At 39.8% G+C, this 16,923-nt stretch overlaps 2 protein-coding genes and 1 pseudogene across 6 annotated transcripts; 2 read left to right on the top strand and 1 right to left on the bottom strand.

The window, feature by feature from the left end:
• Nucleotides 1-363: 363 nt before the first annotated feature.
• On the bottom strand, nt 364-11,814 carry LOC121903316 (uncharacterized protein C2orf81 homolog). 3 transcript variants are annotated; one of them, XM_042420218.1, is made up of 4 exons: nt 11,189-11,277; nt 8,593-8,845; nt 1,518-1,724; nt 364-1,423 (listed from the first exon to the last, which is right to left on the bottom strand). In XM_042420218.1, exons 2-4 carry the CDS (start codon nt 8,830-8,832, stop codon nt 1,142-1,144), a joined length of 729 nt encoding a protein of 242 aa, XP_042276152.1. In that variant the 5' UTR covers nt 8,833-8,845; nt 11,189-11,277; the 3' UTR covers nt 364-1,141. The 3 variants fall into 3 exon arrangements, with proteins under 3 accessions (XP_042276152.1, XP_042276151.1, XP_042276150.1); XM_042420217.1 differs by lacking the exons at nt 364-1,423; nt 1,518-1,724; nt 11,189-11,277 and adding exons at nt 6,947-8,127; nt 8,222-8,428; nt 11,790-11,814; XM_042420216.1 differs by lacking the exons at nt 364-1,423; nt 1,518-1,724 and adding exons at nt 6,947-8,127; nt 8,222-8,428 and having other exon boundaries at nt 11,189-11,265.
• Nucleotides 2,052-6,084, top strand: wdr54 (WD repeat domain 54). 3 transcript variants are annotated; one of them, XM_042420221.1, is made up of 10 exons: nt 2,052-2,150; nt 2,479-2,759; nt 3,378-3,440; nt 3,651-3,717; nt 4,164-4,220; nt 4,321-4,448; nt 4,681-4,781; nt 5,080-5,242; nt 5,406-5,480; nt 5,620-6,084. In XM_042420221.1, the coding sequence occupies exons 2-10, from the start codon at nt 2,535-2,537 to the stop codon at nt 5,749-5,751; spliced, it is 1,011 nt and encodes a 336-aa protein (XP_042276155.1). In that variant the 5' UTR covers nt 2,052-2,150; nt 2,479-2,534; the 3' UTR covers nt 5,752-6,084. The 3 variants fall into 3 exon arrangements, with proteins under 3 accessions (XP_042276155.1, XP_042276154.1, XP_042276153.1); XM_042420220.1 differs by having other exon boundaries at nt 2,060-2,270; XM_042420219.1 differs by having other exon boundaries at nt 2,060-2,381.
• On the top strand, nt 11,362-15,477 carry LOC121903318 (annotated as a pseudogene).
• The last annotated feature ends 1,446 nt before the right edge of the window (nt 15,478-16,923 follow it).

Raw genomic sequence — 16,923 nt, 5'->3', positions numbered from 1 at the left:
CACATACTCATGGATAAGTTCAGTAAGACAACTTAATATGACTAATTGATAGTTGAGTAATGAATTTGAGCAGTTTCTGCTGACAGTTAAAGAGTGATGAAACCATACTTAAATCTAACAGTAAGTGTCAACCTTTGCATATGAAAAGGATGGACATGGGACTGTAAATAGACTTGAAAAACAAAAAACCCCATAACAGACCCCAGTCTTAAGATATAGCATATCTAATTTCCCTGTTTCTCAGTGTTCGGATGTAAAACACTTCTATATTTACCTTTGTCATATTTTGTAAGAGGCATTGATAGAACACATCAATATCTTTTTTTATATAATTACACAAAAAAATAGAAAACATTGACAACGTATTGTTCCACAGTTTATCAGCTTGTAAATGCATGGAGTGAAAATTGTCACAATCAAAGTCACATGTATAATCATCTTTTACAACAGAACACACACACTATATATATATATATATATATAGATATAGATATGGCCTCACTGTGCACTAGAAGCATTTTTTTTCATCAACATTTTGCTCATTCTGCGCCAGATACAGAGACTATGAAATGTATTATCATAATAGTTCAAGGAATGAGACAATGGGGTGACCTGAGGTGGTGGAGCTGTGGTAAACTGATCCACAGACAACAGTGGCAAAGCAGCATCACTTTGTATTGGCCTCAGCTTGGTATTCTGGGCCTGAGGTTTAAATTTGAGTGGGTTAATTTCTGTGGCCTGAGGATCCAGGAGAGAAACACCCTTGGCCAAATCCATGGTGTCCAGCCTCAGAAGCCCAGACGACATCATCACTTCTCTTCTATGTGTAGAGGGAAATGACTTCCTCAGCAAGACATCTGCCTCATTTCTCTTCTTTGCTGGCTGATCCTCGTAGCTGGTTGATGGCTTTGATGAGCTTACTGTCCACTTAGTTTGTTGCTTGTTACATCTTGGTTCTAGTTTGGATAGTCTGTGTGGTTTCTTGTAGTCTGGTTTTGTGTTGCTGTTATCTAAGATCTCATACTGAGGAACAATGCAGTGTCGAGGCAGACAGGAATGATCAAGCTTTGGTATGGGTTGGTAGTCCTTATGCCGATGTAATGATCCAGTCATTTGGTTTTAAACGGACTGTGATCTATGTTCACCCTCTGCCTCTATGTCCTTTTTTTAATGAACAGGGTGGGGATGGCAGAAATTTGCTTGCAACAAGCTTGGGAGGTAAATGATCTTGCTGTTTTTTCTTTCGATTTATTTGCAGTGGGGAGTGAGGGCTAAATACTTTGTATCTCCTGTCGCTGACAGGCTTGCTAGGACTTATTTCCTTATCAGATTGCTTTGGAGAGCTATTTGTTTGGGCCATAACATTACATTGCTGGTTGGTTCGTGGCTCTGTTTGTCCTGGAGCCTGGCCAATGTCAATCTCCTGTTAGAAATGAATATAGAGATAAAGATTTACTGTAGATATCAATAGTTGAAATTTGAATAGGAGACTTGCAGAAGAGACATATCAAAAATACCTGTTGTGAGGTGGGTTTAAATGCAGGGGTAGGATATACAATGGGAAAACATCCTTGGGCCCAGGCATCTGGAGTTGCTGGCATTGGGTCTGAGTCTTCTGTTTTAGATGCTTCCTCGGGTCCTTCTACTTCATCTTGGCACAGGAATTGCTGCTCCAGAGTCTGTATGAGGTAACTTTTGGCCCAGGATGTGGAAAAAGGTGCTAGCTTCAAGGCACAGACGGGCATCATCATAAATCTTGTCTATGTACATGTACATGTGTGTATGTAAGATATTTATTTTGCTGTTCTCTCCACAAATGTAAATCAGTAAGATGGTATTTACATTGAAGTAAAATGAAAATGACAATCATATGTGCCTCCAGTTTTACCTGTCTTTTACTGTCCACCTTGAAACAGCCTTCCATGACCTTGCTCAACAGTTCTTCCATGTTTATGATGATGAAGCATTTCACATATTTACTGGGGAAAAAAAAAAAATCTGTTGAAAACATTTAGCGTTAACGTTACCTTTCAATCGCTTCTTTTACATCCTCTGCTTGGTGTAGACTACGGTTGCTCAGCAACCAAACACGCAAGGACGACGTAGTACGTAAAGGCGGCGTTGTCTCTATGGCTGCGGAGGACGCGGAGGTAATCCTGTTGCTAACGATAGCTAGAAAAGTGCTTTGTTTACGTGAACTGTATTTGTTATGATCGATCATGACAGCGCTAATGGAGGTGGAACCAATTGCTGTGTAATCCGAAGCAAATGTATGTGCGTTTTGTCACACAACAGTAATGTTATCCTCTTTTTATTTGGCTAAGTAATCGCAGTTGGCTTCTCGCTAACATACCTAGCTTGCTGCTACTGTTACCCGCTAGGTTAATATTACGCTAAGTATTAAGTACTATCATGTCCTACTACAGAGCGGTGTGTTTTTAATGAAATTGCCAGTTTAACTTAATCAGACTCTCTTAGACTGACACCAGATCACCCACTGCCATTCAACTGCGCTGTTCAGAGAAAGCTGCTCGATGTATCACAAAGAAAAGAGCATCCAGATCAAAAACAGCGCGTCTGCGCTGTACAACAACCTCAGCGTGCAGCGCATCGCCCCGCGGCGTCTCACCTACTTCACGGTGGTCCATGCCAATGTGGTCAACATGGTCAGCGCGTCTTGGGACGGCCTCAACTACTCCCACCGTCAGCTGCAGTCCAAAGAGCCAAATGTCGCTACGAGCACATCGCTCATCATGCAGGTCAGGCCACAGTTCTGTAGTGTGTTTTTAACGTCCAGAGTGAGCTATTACTATTAAGAGCAGGGGTCTCAATCAAGATCAAAAACAGATTCATGTCATATTCTTTCTAAATGTGCAGTGCAGCCATAAAGTAGTTATGTAAATTTAATAGTACATTTTTGTTGTGCTGGCTCTGAACTCCAACACAATGGATTAGAAGTAAAACAACTCACCTGTGATTTGAGAGTGTATGTATTCACATTAGATAGCAACTGTGACAATTTATACATAGTCTCCCAATTTTAGGGGAGAGAAGCTAATTTAACAACTTAAAGATCCCCTCCAGACATGTTTGTATATGAAGTACTCTATTTTGAATAATAATTTGTGTCTGATATGTTTTTTCCACCAAACAGTTCAATTGTCATGTTAAAATCCCCTTAAAATAACATCTTTTTTTCCCTCATTAAAAATTCCGGAATAAAAAATAAAATATTCATAACTGCCTCACATACAGACAAGAAAGTATATTAGAAAAATTGTGAACTACATTTTCCATTTGGTTTTGTGCTCTGACATACTGTGTATGCATTTGGCTGCATCATAGGAATAAAGAAATCCTGTGTTTTCTTGTAATAGGCCGCGTTTTGTGTTCTGCCCTCCCGTGATCTGCTGGTGGTGACCTCTCAGAAAGGCATCCAGGTGAGTTGTTGTATGTGTCTGCTCTGCCTCTGCTTTCCAAGATACTGCTAGTTGTGCTACTTGTGTCCATGGCTGTGGTTGTGTGTTATGGTGGCACAGAGGTCCAGACAGAAATAATTTATTAATTTAAAATGATTAATTTATTTTAAATGTGAACATAAATAAAAAAACGTGTTTTTGCAGCCTCTAACTTTCACCCATTTTTTCAAGATGTATGAATCTGATGGCTCTATCATGGTGTACTGGCATGCACTGGATACTCCGGAAACACCTACAGGTAAAATCAACATATAAACAATAGATTTGCTACATATGTAGCAAATTAAATGATTAGACATGTTGTTATATGATGCAATACAACAAGATATTAGTCAATGTGATACATTACAATAGAATATGATACCAATATAATGTGTCAGTGCAGTTGATCTATTATTAGAACACAAACATAATTACAAACATCAGTGGCAGGACCTGATCATTAAAATGAAATCAAATATCTCTGTGCGTCCACACCTATCTGCATTTATCACGTCTATGAATTATTTTCCACTCTTTTCATTCACAGTATGATCACCATTGTTATATCTGTGCATTAAGCAGTGAAGACCTGACTTTATCAGGTCCACTCATAGATACTGCTTGCTTTTTATTTGTGTGTGAGTATTTATCCAGATTTTTATATCAAAACTAGTGCACTCACAGAACTTACTTGTGTTCCAGCTCAGGCCGTGTTTGCTCGAGGGATATCAGCAGTGTGGGAGAATTATATATGTGTGGGTAAGTATTGAGTGAAATACATTTTTCTTTTGGCTAGTTTGAATATTTAGAAAGTGATAGCAAAATTCTACAATCTACCTGTCTCTTTCTCTCACTCTAGGCGTGTCATCTGGTGCAATTCTAGTATTTGATGTTCCCAGTAAAGGCAGTAACATCACCCTGTCCGAGGTCCTGGAAGAACACAAGGACTCCATCACTGACATGGCCTCAGAGTGTTCTGGCAGCCAGGTAAGGCGTGTGTGTTTGTGTATTTGTGCAATTTGTTCATTGTCTGTCGTTTGACCGTCTGAACCTTTGTTGATACCGGAAAGCCTTAACTTTCTCTAAAAATGACTTACTACTAAGTGAGTAGTAAGTCATTTATGAATAAATGACTACTTTATAAAACACTTCAAGGAATTACAGCCATTCTATGAATGACATAATTCTCTCCACTCTGTTGCTGTCTCCCTCCTCTTAGGAGTGCATAGCTGATCTCGTCAGTGCAGATGATAGTGGCAACCTGTGTGTGTGGAAGTCTGGGGAGGAATTTCAGCTGCTCAACAAGATCCCTGGATTTGAGTAAGAAGTTAATACATTGTATTAATTTTGTAATAGTTAAGTCTTTTTTTAGTCTAGAATGCATAATGCAGCTTTGAAACAGTGGTACTATAAACATAAATTCTTCTTCTACTCATATTTTCCTCTATATTTCTCTCCCATTGATCATTGTATTTGTCTGCTCTTAATTTATGTTCCTTTCCACTGTCTTTTGTTTCTTCTTCATTTCCCCTCGCTCTAATTTAATGTCCATTTTCCTATCTCACCATTTCTTTATTTCCTCATTGCAATGATCCTCCATCTTCTTTACTCCTCTCAGTATGAGCTGCTCATCTGTCAAGCTGTGGAAAGGCACAGTGGTGGCAGGTTACGGAACGGGCCAGATCCGTCTCTACGAAGCCGTGACGGGAATTCTGCACGCTGAGGTTAATGCCCACGCTCGCTGGATCTACTCACTGGACATTGCTCCTTTCTCTGGACTGGTGAGTTCCATAAACCATATAGCAGTTTATATTGTTGGAATTATGTTGCTGTTGTCAGAAATGTTTTATTATGTCCAGGTAGTTCTCAATGATCAGTCAGTATTTAGGGCATTTCTCATATCACAGTATGGATTTTTTGTGACCCTCTGCTTGTGTGCTTTAGCTACTGTCTGCTGCTGAGGACTCTCTGGTCAGGGTGTGGCATCTGACTGTAACCCCAGAGAGCAACAGTGTGGAGGTAACTGGTCCTAGTTAAGTCTAGAATCAAGATATGTTTTTCGTTGGTATCCTCCAGGTTCAATATAATGTATGACACATAATTTTTCTCAATCTCTCAATGAGGCTTTGACTGAGTTTTTTTTCTCATTTTCTCATAGGTTGCCCACTTGCACAATGAGTGTGTGACAGACACACAAATCTGTGGCGCCAAGTTCTGTGACGGTGATGGTTATGCCTTTGCAGTGACAGGCTATGACCTGAGTGAGATTATCCGCTACACACAGTCATAGGACATTGCCTTCATTAAGGCTGAGTGTATGAATGTTAAATCGATTTATTGGGTTGTTTCCACAAAGATCATGTGACCCAGTTAGTCAGAAGTGGTCAGGTTAGGTTAAGGCTGAGATATTGCAAGGACGGTAGGTATTACACATCATGGATTTTGGGAGATGAATTGTTTCATGGCATTTCTGTCTGTATATCTACAAGGGTTAGAGGCAGGTTAGCATATTGCAAAATAATGTGAAAGTAACGTGTTAAACTGTTTCTATAAATATTTTAAGTACAAATGTTTATATGTATGTGAATGTAGCTTTAAAAAGTAATAAAATATTCTATCATTCTTCCTGGCATGGATATTGTTTGAAACAACTGGTACCAGTAACCTTTTTGCATTTCATGGATGCACCAGTAGATGGAGCTATGGGTTAATTATTTTTGAGTAGGAAAAAATAACAGTGTAGTACAAAGACAGTTCACTAGAGGGTAGGGTGGAGTTACCTAAAAGGTTATGGACTGCAGACCAACTATTCCAGAAGGTCTACATTGTGATTGGATACTGTGTCCAGGCAACTGCACACAGGTCAGTCATGTCAACCAGTAAACATGGACATATTGCAGAGGGAGGTAAAGGTGACTTTGCTTTATTTTAAGGGGTTACAAGCCAAAAAGGTTGGGAACCATTGTCCTAGAGCCGCTGGTGTGTCAGGATGTTCACATTTTGATGTGTTGAACAATACAACAGACACAACCATGCTGTAAATAAATTGAATTCATTCAAGTTAACATGTTTTTTTTATTTTTTTAACAAATTAAATATGATCAGAATTATGTTTTTAAGTGAACTTTTTCAGTCAAAATAGCAGATCTTTGCAGCAGCTGCATATTGTTGGTGTGCATGTATATGAGAATATGACAGCACAGAAAATGAGTTTAACACAGGCTACATACAAACACACACACATACTCATGGATAAGTTCAGTAAGACTACTTAATAGGACTAATTGATAGTTGAGTAATGAATTTGAGCAGTTTCTGCTGACAGTTAAAGAGTGATGAAACCATACTTAAATCTAACAGTAAGTGTCAACCTCTGCATATGAAAAGGATGGACATGGGACTGTAAATAGACTTGCAAAACAAAAACCCCCATAACAGACCCCAGTCTTAAGATATAGCATATCTAATTTCCCTGTTTCTCAGTGTTTGGATGTAAAACACTTCTTTATTTACCTTTGTCATATTTTGTAAGAGGCATTGATAGAGCACATCAATATCTTTTTTTTATATAATTACACAAAAAAATAGAAAACATTGACAATGTATTGTTCCACAGTTTATCAGCTTGTAAATGCATGGAGTGAAAATTGTCACAATCAAAGTCACATGTATAATCATCTTTTACAACAGAACACACACACTATATATATATATATATATATAGATATAGATATGGCCTCACTGTGCACTAGAAGCATTTTTTTTTCATCAACATTTTGCTCATTCTGCGCCAGATACAGATACTATGAAATGTATTATCATAATAGTTCTAGGACTGAGACAATGGGGTGACCTGAGGTGGTGGAGCTGTGGTAAACTGATCCACAGACAACAGTGGCAAAGCAGCATCACTTTGTATTGGCCTCAGCTTGGTATTCTGGGCCTGAGGTTTAAATTTGAGTGGGTTAATTTCTGTGGCCTGAGGATCCAGGAGAGAAACACCCTTGGCCAAATCCATGGTGTCCAGCCTCAGAAGCCCAGACGACATCATCACTTCTCTTCTATGTGTAGAGGGAAATGACTTCCTCAGCAAGACATCTGCCTCATTTCTCTTCTTTGCTGGCTGATCCTCATAACTGGTTGATGGCTTTGATGAGTTTACTGTCCACTTAGTTTGTTGCTTGTTACATCTTGGTTCTAGTTTGGATAGTCTATGTGGTTTCTTGTAGTCTGGTTTTGTGTTGCTGTTATCTAAGATCTCATACTGAGGAACGATGCAGTGTCGAGGCAGACAGGAATGATCAAGCTTCGGTATGGATTGGTAGTCCTTAAGCCGATGGAATGATCCAGTCATTTGGTTATAAACGGACTGTGATCTATGTTCACCCTCTGCCTCTTTGTCCTTTTTTTTTGATGAACAGGGCGGTGATGGCAGAAATTTGCTTGCAACAAGCTTGGGAGGTAAATGATCTTGCTGTTTTTTCTTTCGATTTATTTGCAGTGGGGAGTGAGGGCTAAGTACTTTGTATCTCCTGTCACTGACAGGTGTGCTGGGACTTATTTCCTTAGCAGATTGCTTTGGAGAGCTATTTGTTTGGGCCATAACATTACATTGCTGGTTGGTTCTTGGCTCTGTTTGTCCTGAAGCCTGACCAATGTCAGTCTCCTGTTAGAAATGAATATAGAGATAAAGATTTACTGTAGATATCAATAGTTGAAATTTGAATAAGAGACTTGCAGAAGAGACATATCAAAAATACCTGTTGTGAGGTGGGTTTAGATGAAGGGGTAGGATATACAATGGGAAAACATCCTTGGGCCCAGGCATCTGGAGTTGCTGGCATTGGCTCTGAGTCTTCTGTTTTAGATGCTTCCTCGGGTCCTTCTCCTTCATCTTGGCACAGGAATTGCCGCTCCAGAGTCTGTATGAGATAACTTTTGGCCCAGGATGTGGAAAAAGGTGCTAGCTTCAAGACACAGACGGGCATCATCATAAAACTTGTCTATGTATATGTACATGTGTGTATGTAAGATATTTATTTTGTTGTTCTCACCACAAATGTAAATCAGTAAGATGGTATTTACATTGAAGTAAAATGAAAATGAAAATCATATGTGCCTCCAGTTTTACCTGTCTTTTAATGTCCGCCTTGAAACAGCCTTCCATGACCTTGCTCAACAGTTCTTCCATGATCTCCCCCACTACGTCCTCTGTATCCTCCTGGATCAACATGTCTGTCCATTGGACCTGAGTTAAGCGACCAGGGATAATGTCTTCCACTTCCAGGTCCTGGACTGGAGGTGTGGTCACTTTGACAGAAGACCTACGTCCGCCTTTGTCAGCTCGGGACTTGGCTGCAGAGCGGGGCATCTTCACTTAGAGGCTGGGGTCAAATATGAAAACACAAACCAAAGAAAAATGAAAGACAGAATAAAAAAAATGTTTATGATGATGAAGGATTTCACATATTTACTGGGAAAAAAAGCATATATGTGTGTGTATATATATATATATATATATATATATATATATATATATATATATATATACATTGGTAAGGAGGACGTCCTCCCTTACCAATCAACAACCAGAATGCAATATTGACATTGAGTTGGTCCAATGATAGTTTCCAGAATTCATCTTCAATTCTCTCCACTGTAAAGCAGAGTAGCAGCAGTAGATAGCTCCTTGCGTTAGCCAACGCAACAGTTAGCTTGTTGTAACAGCCTGAAGGACTCTTATACATCCATGGAAGGACTGTTAAGGACTGTTGTTAAGCTAGCGGGAGAAAATATCTGGTCTGTGTAGTGCAGCAGCTGCAGGACGCTGCCGTGGAGGCTGGAGAGAGAAGCAACTGGAGAAACAACCAGGAGAGTTAGCTTGTTTGTCATTGTTGTTAATGATATCAGACTGGTTAACCAGCAGTCACAAAGTTCTGTAAACTAACAAACAAGATGACCAACAGCGACAAATGGACATTATGACATGTATACTTCATCTCCATGTAAGAAAGAAGAAGACTTCAGATAACATGAGTCAGATACAGCTTCTCTCTCTGTGTCTCTTTGGTTGCTAATTTAATCTCTCTTTATGTCTCTGTGTGGCTTTTTTGTGTTTTTTATCTCCCTGACAAGAATGCAGCAGAGATCATATAATGTGTTGTGGGTAACGTTAGTTTGCTTGTTGAAGTTACAGTGAGCTGTCTGGACTCACTCATTCATTCGTTTTTAATTGAGTAATTGTTCAGTCACCTGTTGATGTTGTATGATTAGTGTGCAGGAGGTCTGGCTGCTTGCTTCTGACAGCTTCTTTAGTTCGTTTTAAGCTGAGCCGTATATTGAGTAATAAGCTTAAAGTAGCTAGAATAACAAGTGTTAACTAATGGTGTAACTGATGGTAGTTGATCCGTGATCCGTACAGATCGCCCCCCACGGTTCGGCAGGCATATAAACTGCAGATTAATTGCAAAATTTAATGTCTCATTTAAGACAAAGTAAACAAACTGCTGTGAGTACAAGTCATGGGCAAAAGTTCCTTGCTGTTTCTGGCTGTCAGTGTGTTATAGAATAAATGGAAAACAAAGTTTTATTTGTCTCCCCCCTTTTTTTTCGCTGATCCTAATAATGATCTGATCCGTGACTCAAATCCGTGATACGATCCGAACTGTGAGTTTTGTGTTCATGTTAACACCCTTAGTGTTAACATGTCAGCTTTGTAGACTATATTTTGTATATCGTACATATAGATAAGGGTGTGTAAGTCATGTATTTGATACATGCATTAATACTTTCTGATGTGAACCTACACTTTTAGATCTGTGAATGTTTTTAGTGTTCAATCTTTCTAGTATTCAGCACTGATATGTTCCTGTATCACATTATAAGCTTTGTGCTACTTTATATATTTCTGTATACTAAGAAAATACACAGGAAACACGTGTAAATCATGTGATATCTTGTCTGTTTTTTATGAGAACATAAATTTGTTGTCACAGTAGAACAGTACTATAAATTTGAATTTCACTTTGTTGGTAAAATGACACATTTGAACCACTCTATGGCTAAAATGAGCACTTCTTTGTTTAGAGACATATGCTAAATGTCTTTAAAGAAGCAGCCTTTTCACCACTCAGGGTTTTTTGTTTTTGAAAGCAAATTGTTTTATTGGCATATAAAATTGCCCCCCACCCCTCCGATTTCATCAGGTGGGACAATGATATAGTTTGATGCGGTTTGTTGTAAGATTCCATGTTGGTTTTCCTCCTGTTCTCCCCATTTCTTTGAGTCACCAGCCGCCACTGATGTATAGGGTTAGGGTTAGCTATGTCATAAGCATTAGCACACTCTGGTGGCTGTGTTCAAATCTGAGAATGTTTTTAGCTCTAACCATAAAAAGACTTTAGTTTGCTTATGTACACAAAATTATTTGGCTGACTGTAATTATTCACAGTATTTAAACACTAAATAGACATTAAATCAGGGTAAACATAATGAGTAATCTCATCATGTAGTTATCGGGTAGTGTGTAAAGGAAGGACAACGGTTGGGACCAAACTCAAAACTTTCTAGCCAAATAATCTAGTGAAATTAAGTCATAGCATTTGGAGAACCAGGGAACATAACTAGTTAACTCTAATAGTAGTGATAGTGATAATCTAAGAGTAATCACTGATATTAGTTAACGTTATGAACTCAAGTCTGTTGAAAACATTTAGCGTTAACGTTACCTTACAATCGCTTCTTTGCATCCTCTGCTTGGTGTAGACTACGGTTGCTCAGCAACCAGACACGCAAGGACGACGTAGTACGTAAAGGCGGCGTTGTCTCTATGGCTGCGGAGGACGCGGAGGTAATCCTGTTGCTAACGATAGCTAGAAAAGTGCTTTGTTTACGTGAACTGTATTTGTTATGATCGATCATGACAGCGCTAATGGAGGTGGAACCAATTGCTGTGTAATCCGAAGCAAATGCATGTGCGTTTTGTCACACAACAGTAATGTTATCCTCTTTTTATTTGGCTAAGTAATCGCAGTTGGCTTCTCGCTAACATACCTAGCTTGCTGCTAATGTTGCCCACTAGGTTAGTATTATGCTAAGTATTAAGTACTATCATTTCCTACTACAGAGCGGTGTGTTTTTAATGAAATTGCCAGTTTAACTTAATCAGACTCTCTAAGACTGACACCAGATCACCCACTGCCATTCAACTGCGCTGTTCAGAGAAAGCTGCTCGATGTATCACAAAGAAAAGAGCATCCAGATCAAAAACAGCGCGTCTGCGCTGTACAACAACCTCAGCGTGCTGCGCATCGCCCCGCGGCGTCTCACCTACTTCACGGTGGTCCATGCCAATGTGGTCAACATGGTCAGCGCCTCTTGGGACGGCCTCAACTACTCCCACCGTCAGCTGCAGTCCAAAGAGCCAAATGTCGCTACGAGCACATCGCTCATCATGCAGGTCAGGCCACAGTTCTGTAGTGTGTTTTTAACGTCCAGAGTGAGCTATTACTATTAAGAGCAGGGGTCTCAATCAAGATCAATAACAGATTCATGTCATATTCTTTCTAAATGTGCAGTGCAGCCATAAAGTAGTTGAAATCAAACATCTCCGTGCGTCCACACCTATCTGCATTTATCACGTCTATGAATTATTTTCCACTCTTTTCATTCACAGTATGATCACCATTGTTACATCTGTGCATTAGCAAAGAGCAGTGAAGACCTGACTTTATCAGGTCCACTCATAGATACTGCTTGCTTTTTATTTGTGTGTGAGTATTTATCCAGATTTTTATATCAAAACTAGTGCACTCACAGAACTTACTTGTGTTCCAGCTCAGGCCGTGTTTGCTCGAGGGATATCAGCAGTGTGGGAGAATTATATATATGTGGGTAAGTATTGAGTGAAATACATTTTTCTTTTGGCTAGTTTGAATATTTAGAAAGTGATAACAAAATTCTACAATCTACCTGTCTCTTTCTCTCACTCTAGGCGTGTCATCTGGTGCAATTCTAGTATTTGATGTTCCCAGTAAAGGCAGTAATTTCACCCTGTCCGAGGTCCTGGAAGAACACAAGGACTCCATCACTGACATGGCCTCAGAGTGTTCTGGCAGCCAGGTAAGGCGTGTGTGTTTGTGTATTTGTGCAATTTGTTCATTGTCTGTAATTTGACCGTCTGAACCTTTGTTGATACCGGATAGCCTAGACACTTTCAAAAAATACTTGTCAGGTGATTGATGAACCATCTGTCCATCACTGCTATCAACGTCTTACCTTGCGAGGCAGATGGATTTGCAACGCTGATTGGTCCGAACCACCAGTGGTTCAGTCACAAGCGCATAACTTGAAGCTTGACAAGATGGATTCTCGCATGATTTTGTGATGTTGTGATCTTATGAATCCAGCTGTCTTGCAAGGTGTTGCTGTCTCTCTCCCCTCAGGAGTGCATAGCTGATCTCGTCAGCTATGCACCAGTGCAGATGATAGTGGCAACCTGTGTGTGTGGAAGTCCGGGGAGGAATTTCAGCTGCTCAACAAGATCCCTGGCTTTGAGTAAGAAGTTTATACACTGTATTAATTTTGTAATAGTTTATTCTTTTTTCATGTAGAATTCATAATGCAACTTTGAACTCTTATTTTCCTCTATATTTCTCTCCCATTGATCATTGTATTTGTCTGCTCTTAATTTATGTTCCTTTCCACTGTCTTTTGTTTCTTCTTCATTGCCCCTCGCTCTAATTTAATGTCCATTTTCCTATCTCACCATTTCTTTATTTCCTCATTGCAATGATCCTCCATCTTCTTTACTCCTCTCAGTATGAGCTGCTCATCTGTCAAGCTGTGGAAAGGCACAGTGGTGGCAGGTTACGGAACGGGCCAGATCCGTCTCTACGAAGCCGTGACGGGAATTCTGCACGCTGAGGTTAATGCCCACGCTCGCTGGATCTACTCACTGGACATTGCTCCTTTCTCTGGACTGGTGAGTTCCATAAACCATATAGCAGTTTATATTGTTGGAATTTATGTTGCTGTTGTCAGAAATGTTTTATTATGTCCAGGTAGTTCTCAATGATCAGTCTGTATTTAGGGCATTTCTCATATCACAGTATGCATTTTTTGTGACCCTTTGCTTGTGTGCTTTAGCTACTGTCTGCTGCTGAGGACTCTCTGGTCAGGGTGTGGCATCTGACTGTAACCCCAGAGAGCAACAGTGTGGAGGTAACTGGTCCTAGTTAAGTCCAGAATCAAGATATGTTTTTCGTTGGTATCCTCCAGGTTCAATATAGTGTATGACACATAATTTTTCTCAATCTCTCAATGAGGCTTTGACTGAGGTTTTTTCTTATTTTCACATAGCTTGCCCACTTGCACAATGAGTGTGTGACAGACACACAAATCTGTGGCGCCATGTTCTGTGACAGTGATGGTTATGCCTTTGCAGTGACAGGCTATGACCTGAGTGAGATTATCCGCTTCACACAGTCATAGGACATTGCCTTCATTAAAGCTGAGTGTATGAATGTAAAGTTGATATATTGGGGTGTTTTCACAAAAATCATTTGACCCAGTTAGTCAAAAGTGGTCAGGTTCAGGCTGAGATTCTGCAAGGATGGAAGGTATTTCAAGTCATCTTTTTTGGGAGATGAATTGTTTCATGGCATTTCTGTCTGTATATCTACAAGAGTTAGAGGCAAGTTAGCATATAGCACAATAACGTGCAAGTAATGTGTTAAATTGATTCTATAAATATTTTAAGTACAAATGTTTATATGTATGTGAATGTAGCTTTAAAAAGTAATAAAATATCCTATCATTCTTCCTGGCATGGATATTGTTTGAAACAACTGTACCAGTAAACCTTTTTGCACTTCATGGATGCACCAGTAGATGGAGCTATGGGTTTATTATTTTTGAGTAGGAAAAAATAACAGTGTAGTACAAAGACAGTTCACTAGAGGGTAGGGTGGAGTTGCCTAAAAGGTTATGGACTGCAGACCAACTATTCCAGAAAGTCAACATTGTGATTAGATACTGTGTACAAGCAACTGCACACAGGTCAGTCATGTCAACCAGTAACATGAGCACATTGCAGAGGGAGGTAAACATTTTCTTTTCCTTGTATTGGCCAGTTTCTAAGATGGCTTCCTTATTGTTCAGTCAACATGTGACAGACTCGAATCTTTAATTAGATATTTACTATTACATTTTTTTTAATCAAAATTTACTTTTACAGTCCAAGACATCTACATTTTAGGCAAGTGTGTTTTTGTCCCAAGTATGTCTCTCTGCTTACACTTTTTTTTTTTTTTTATAGTTAACAGGCATTTCAACTCGGTAAACAGAGTGCTTCAGTATAGTAACAGAAAAAACAAGGTCCTTCTGTTTCCTGCAAACATGAACTAGAAAGAACTTCATTGAAAACAAATGGAGCCTACTGACTAGCATTAATCAGTTTTTTCAGAATTACTTTACAAAACCAGCACAAGATAAAACTTTGCAAAGTACAGCTGAGATATTGTTTCCTATGATCTGTTGAAACAAGCTGTTAATGCATTTATTGAAAACAAATCTTGCCAATGAAGCACTATATATAGCAAATGTGGTCTTGTTTATCACAGGTCACATGAGTTTTTCTTAGTTTACATCAGGCAGCCAGGTATCACTGTAATCCCCTCACCTTATCGTGACAAGATAAGAGGAATCAGGTCAGTGAGGAACTGTGCTGTTTGTCAGTCTGTGGGCTAAGCATGTATTAAATCCCTGAGTTCTAGTCTTCTCTCGTTTGCAGTCAACACTGGTCACATAACATCGACTGGCAAGACTGTTTTGAATGCACACACAGCGCATTACGTAACTTAAATTTGCTAGGTACCAACAGACAGTCATGTTAATGTGGATGGCTGTGTCAAATGTAAATCACAAACATGCACTACATTGGCATGAACACACACACACACACACACGCTGTCTTTATGGAATCAATCATTTTCAGTATGTCATGTTGTGTCATGCTTCCCAGCTGCCCGGGGTGGTGTGGCTAACTACTCTGGCTTGGAGAGGGACAGTGGAGGACTAAGCTGTCAATATGAGGTCCCCAATGACACGGACACTGAGATTACATAACTAAGTGGAACAGTACAGAGGGAGGGAAAGGTTGGTCAAAGGTGATACATGGAATAAGCAAAGGATTGAAAGAGCAGAGAATGTTTGAAGCTGAGTAAAAGAGCTCCTTAAACACAGGGTTGAGAGTGGAAAAGGGGATATGACATCACTTTTCTAAGAAAAACATGTGGAGACAAACAACAGCAGTCATTTAGTCCTTGTTAACTCAGTCAATAGTGTTGTGCGACGCTCCAGTCCCGTACACAGCCCCGGGGCCACTCATGCTGTGTACTGCTGCAGTACTTGTCAATAGTCGGCTCTTAGGTGTTATACAGCTGAGCACACAATGTGGGGAGATCAGAACTCAACATGAACTGCTCTCAGTTATGGATGTGAATCTATCTGTACTGTGTATTTATGTGTGTATGTGCATGTATCTTAAGTAACAATGGTATCCTACTTACTGTATTTTACAAATCTTTTATTAGAAAGAGTGACAAAACAAAAATGGATTCTTCAAGACCTTGAATCAAAGTCCCTCAACACTCTGATGTGTCACTAAAACTGAAGAGAAAAAAACTGATTTGAATAATTCTCTCATGTTAGACAAATCGTCATTGGATGATGGCAGCACTGTCATTTCATTCAACTGTTCAACCAGTAAGGCGTTTGTCAGAGTTTAAATAACTAACAAGACTTGTTGGTCTAGTGCACAACCCAAACTATGCATGAGTATGGACTAAGCCCGGTTTGTCAAACATATGCCACAATACAGGATCAACATCAATGTCAGTTACGGTATGACCTTGTGCGTTAGCGGGTGTGGTCTGTACCTGTATGTGTGTTTGTGAGAGTATAAAAGAGTGAAAATCTTTTAGGTTGTATGTTTGTGTGTTTTTCTTCATTATTCTGGTGGAGAAAGAGCAATTTATCTTAGGCCCATCCAGCCTTGTGGCAGCTTCCTGGGCCTGTGTTGCTAAGCCTGCTGGGAAAGAGCCTCACCAGGGGGGATGAAGAGCCTAAAGCCCCTACAGCCTGCTGCCACAGACAGACCAGTTCTATGACGAAGCAACCAGGAAACCAGCTCCCGCAGACATGTTGTATAAATAGATCTTCCCTTTTAAACACACTGAAATGGGAAGGGAGGGTGGAGGGGACTACAAACTGACAACCTGAAAAACTGCCACTGCTGACTGACAGACGTGCAGAGATAGTCAAATAAGGCAATCAAACACAGAGGTTAAAACTAGTAGTGGGTCAAATAATGTTTGCAGACAGCATTTATTATACAATCATATATTAGTTTGGGATGGTGAGCAGGGTGAAGGGCTGACCTGCTAAATAGCATGATGGGAGC

Source organism: Thunnus maccoyii, chromosome 9 (assembly GCF_910596095.1).
Source record: "Thunnus maccoyii chromosome 9, fThuMac1.1, whole genome shotgun sequence".
Classification (NCBI taxonomy): domain Eukaryota; kingdom Metazoa; phylum Chordata; class Actinopteri; order Scombriformes; family Scombridae; genus Thunnus; species Thunnus maccoyii.
Note: the sequence above shows the minus strand (reverse complement) of the source record. Positions and strands in the feature narration are given on the sequence as shown.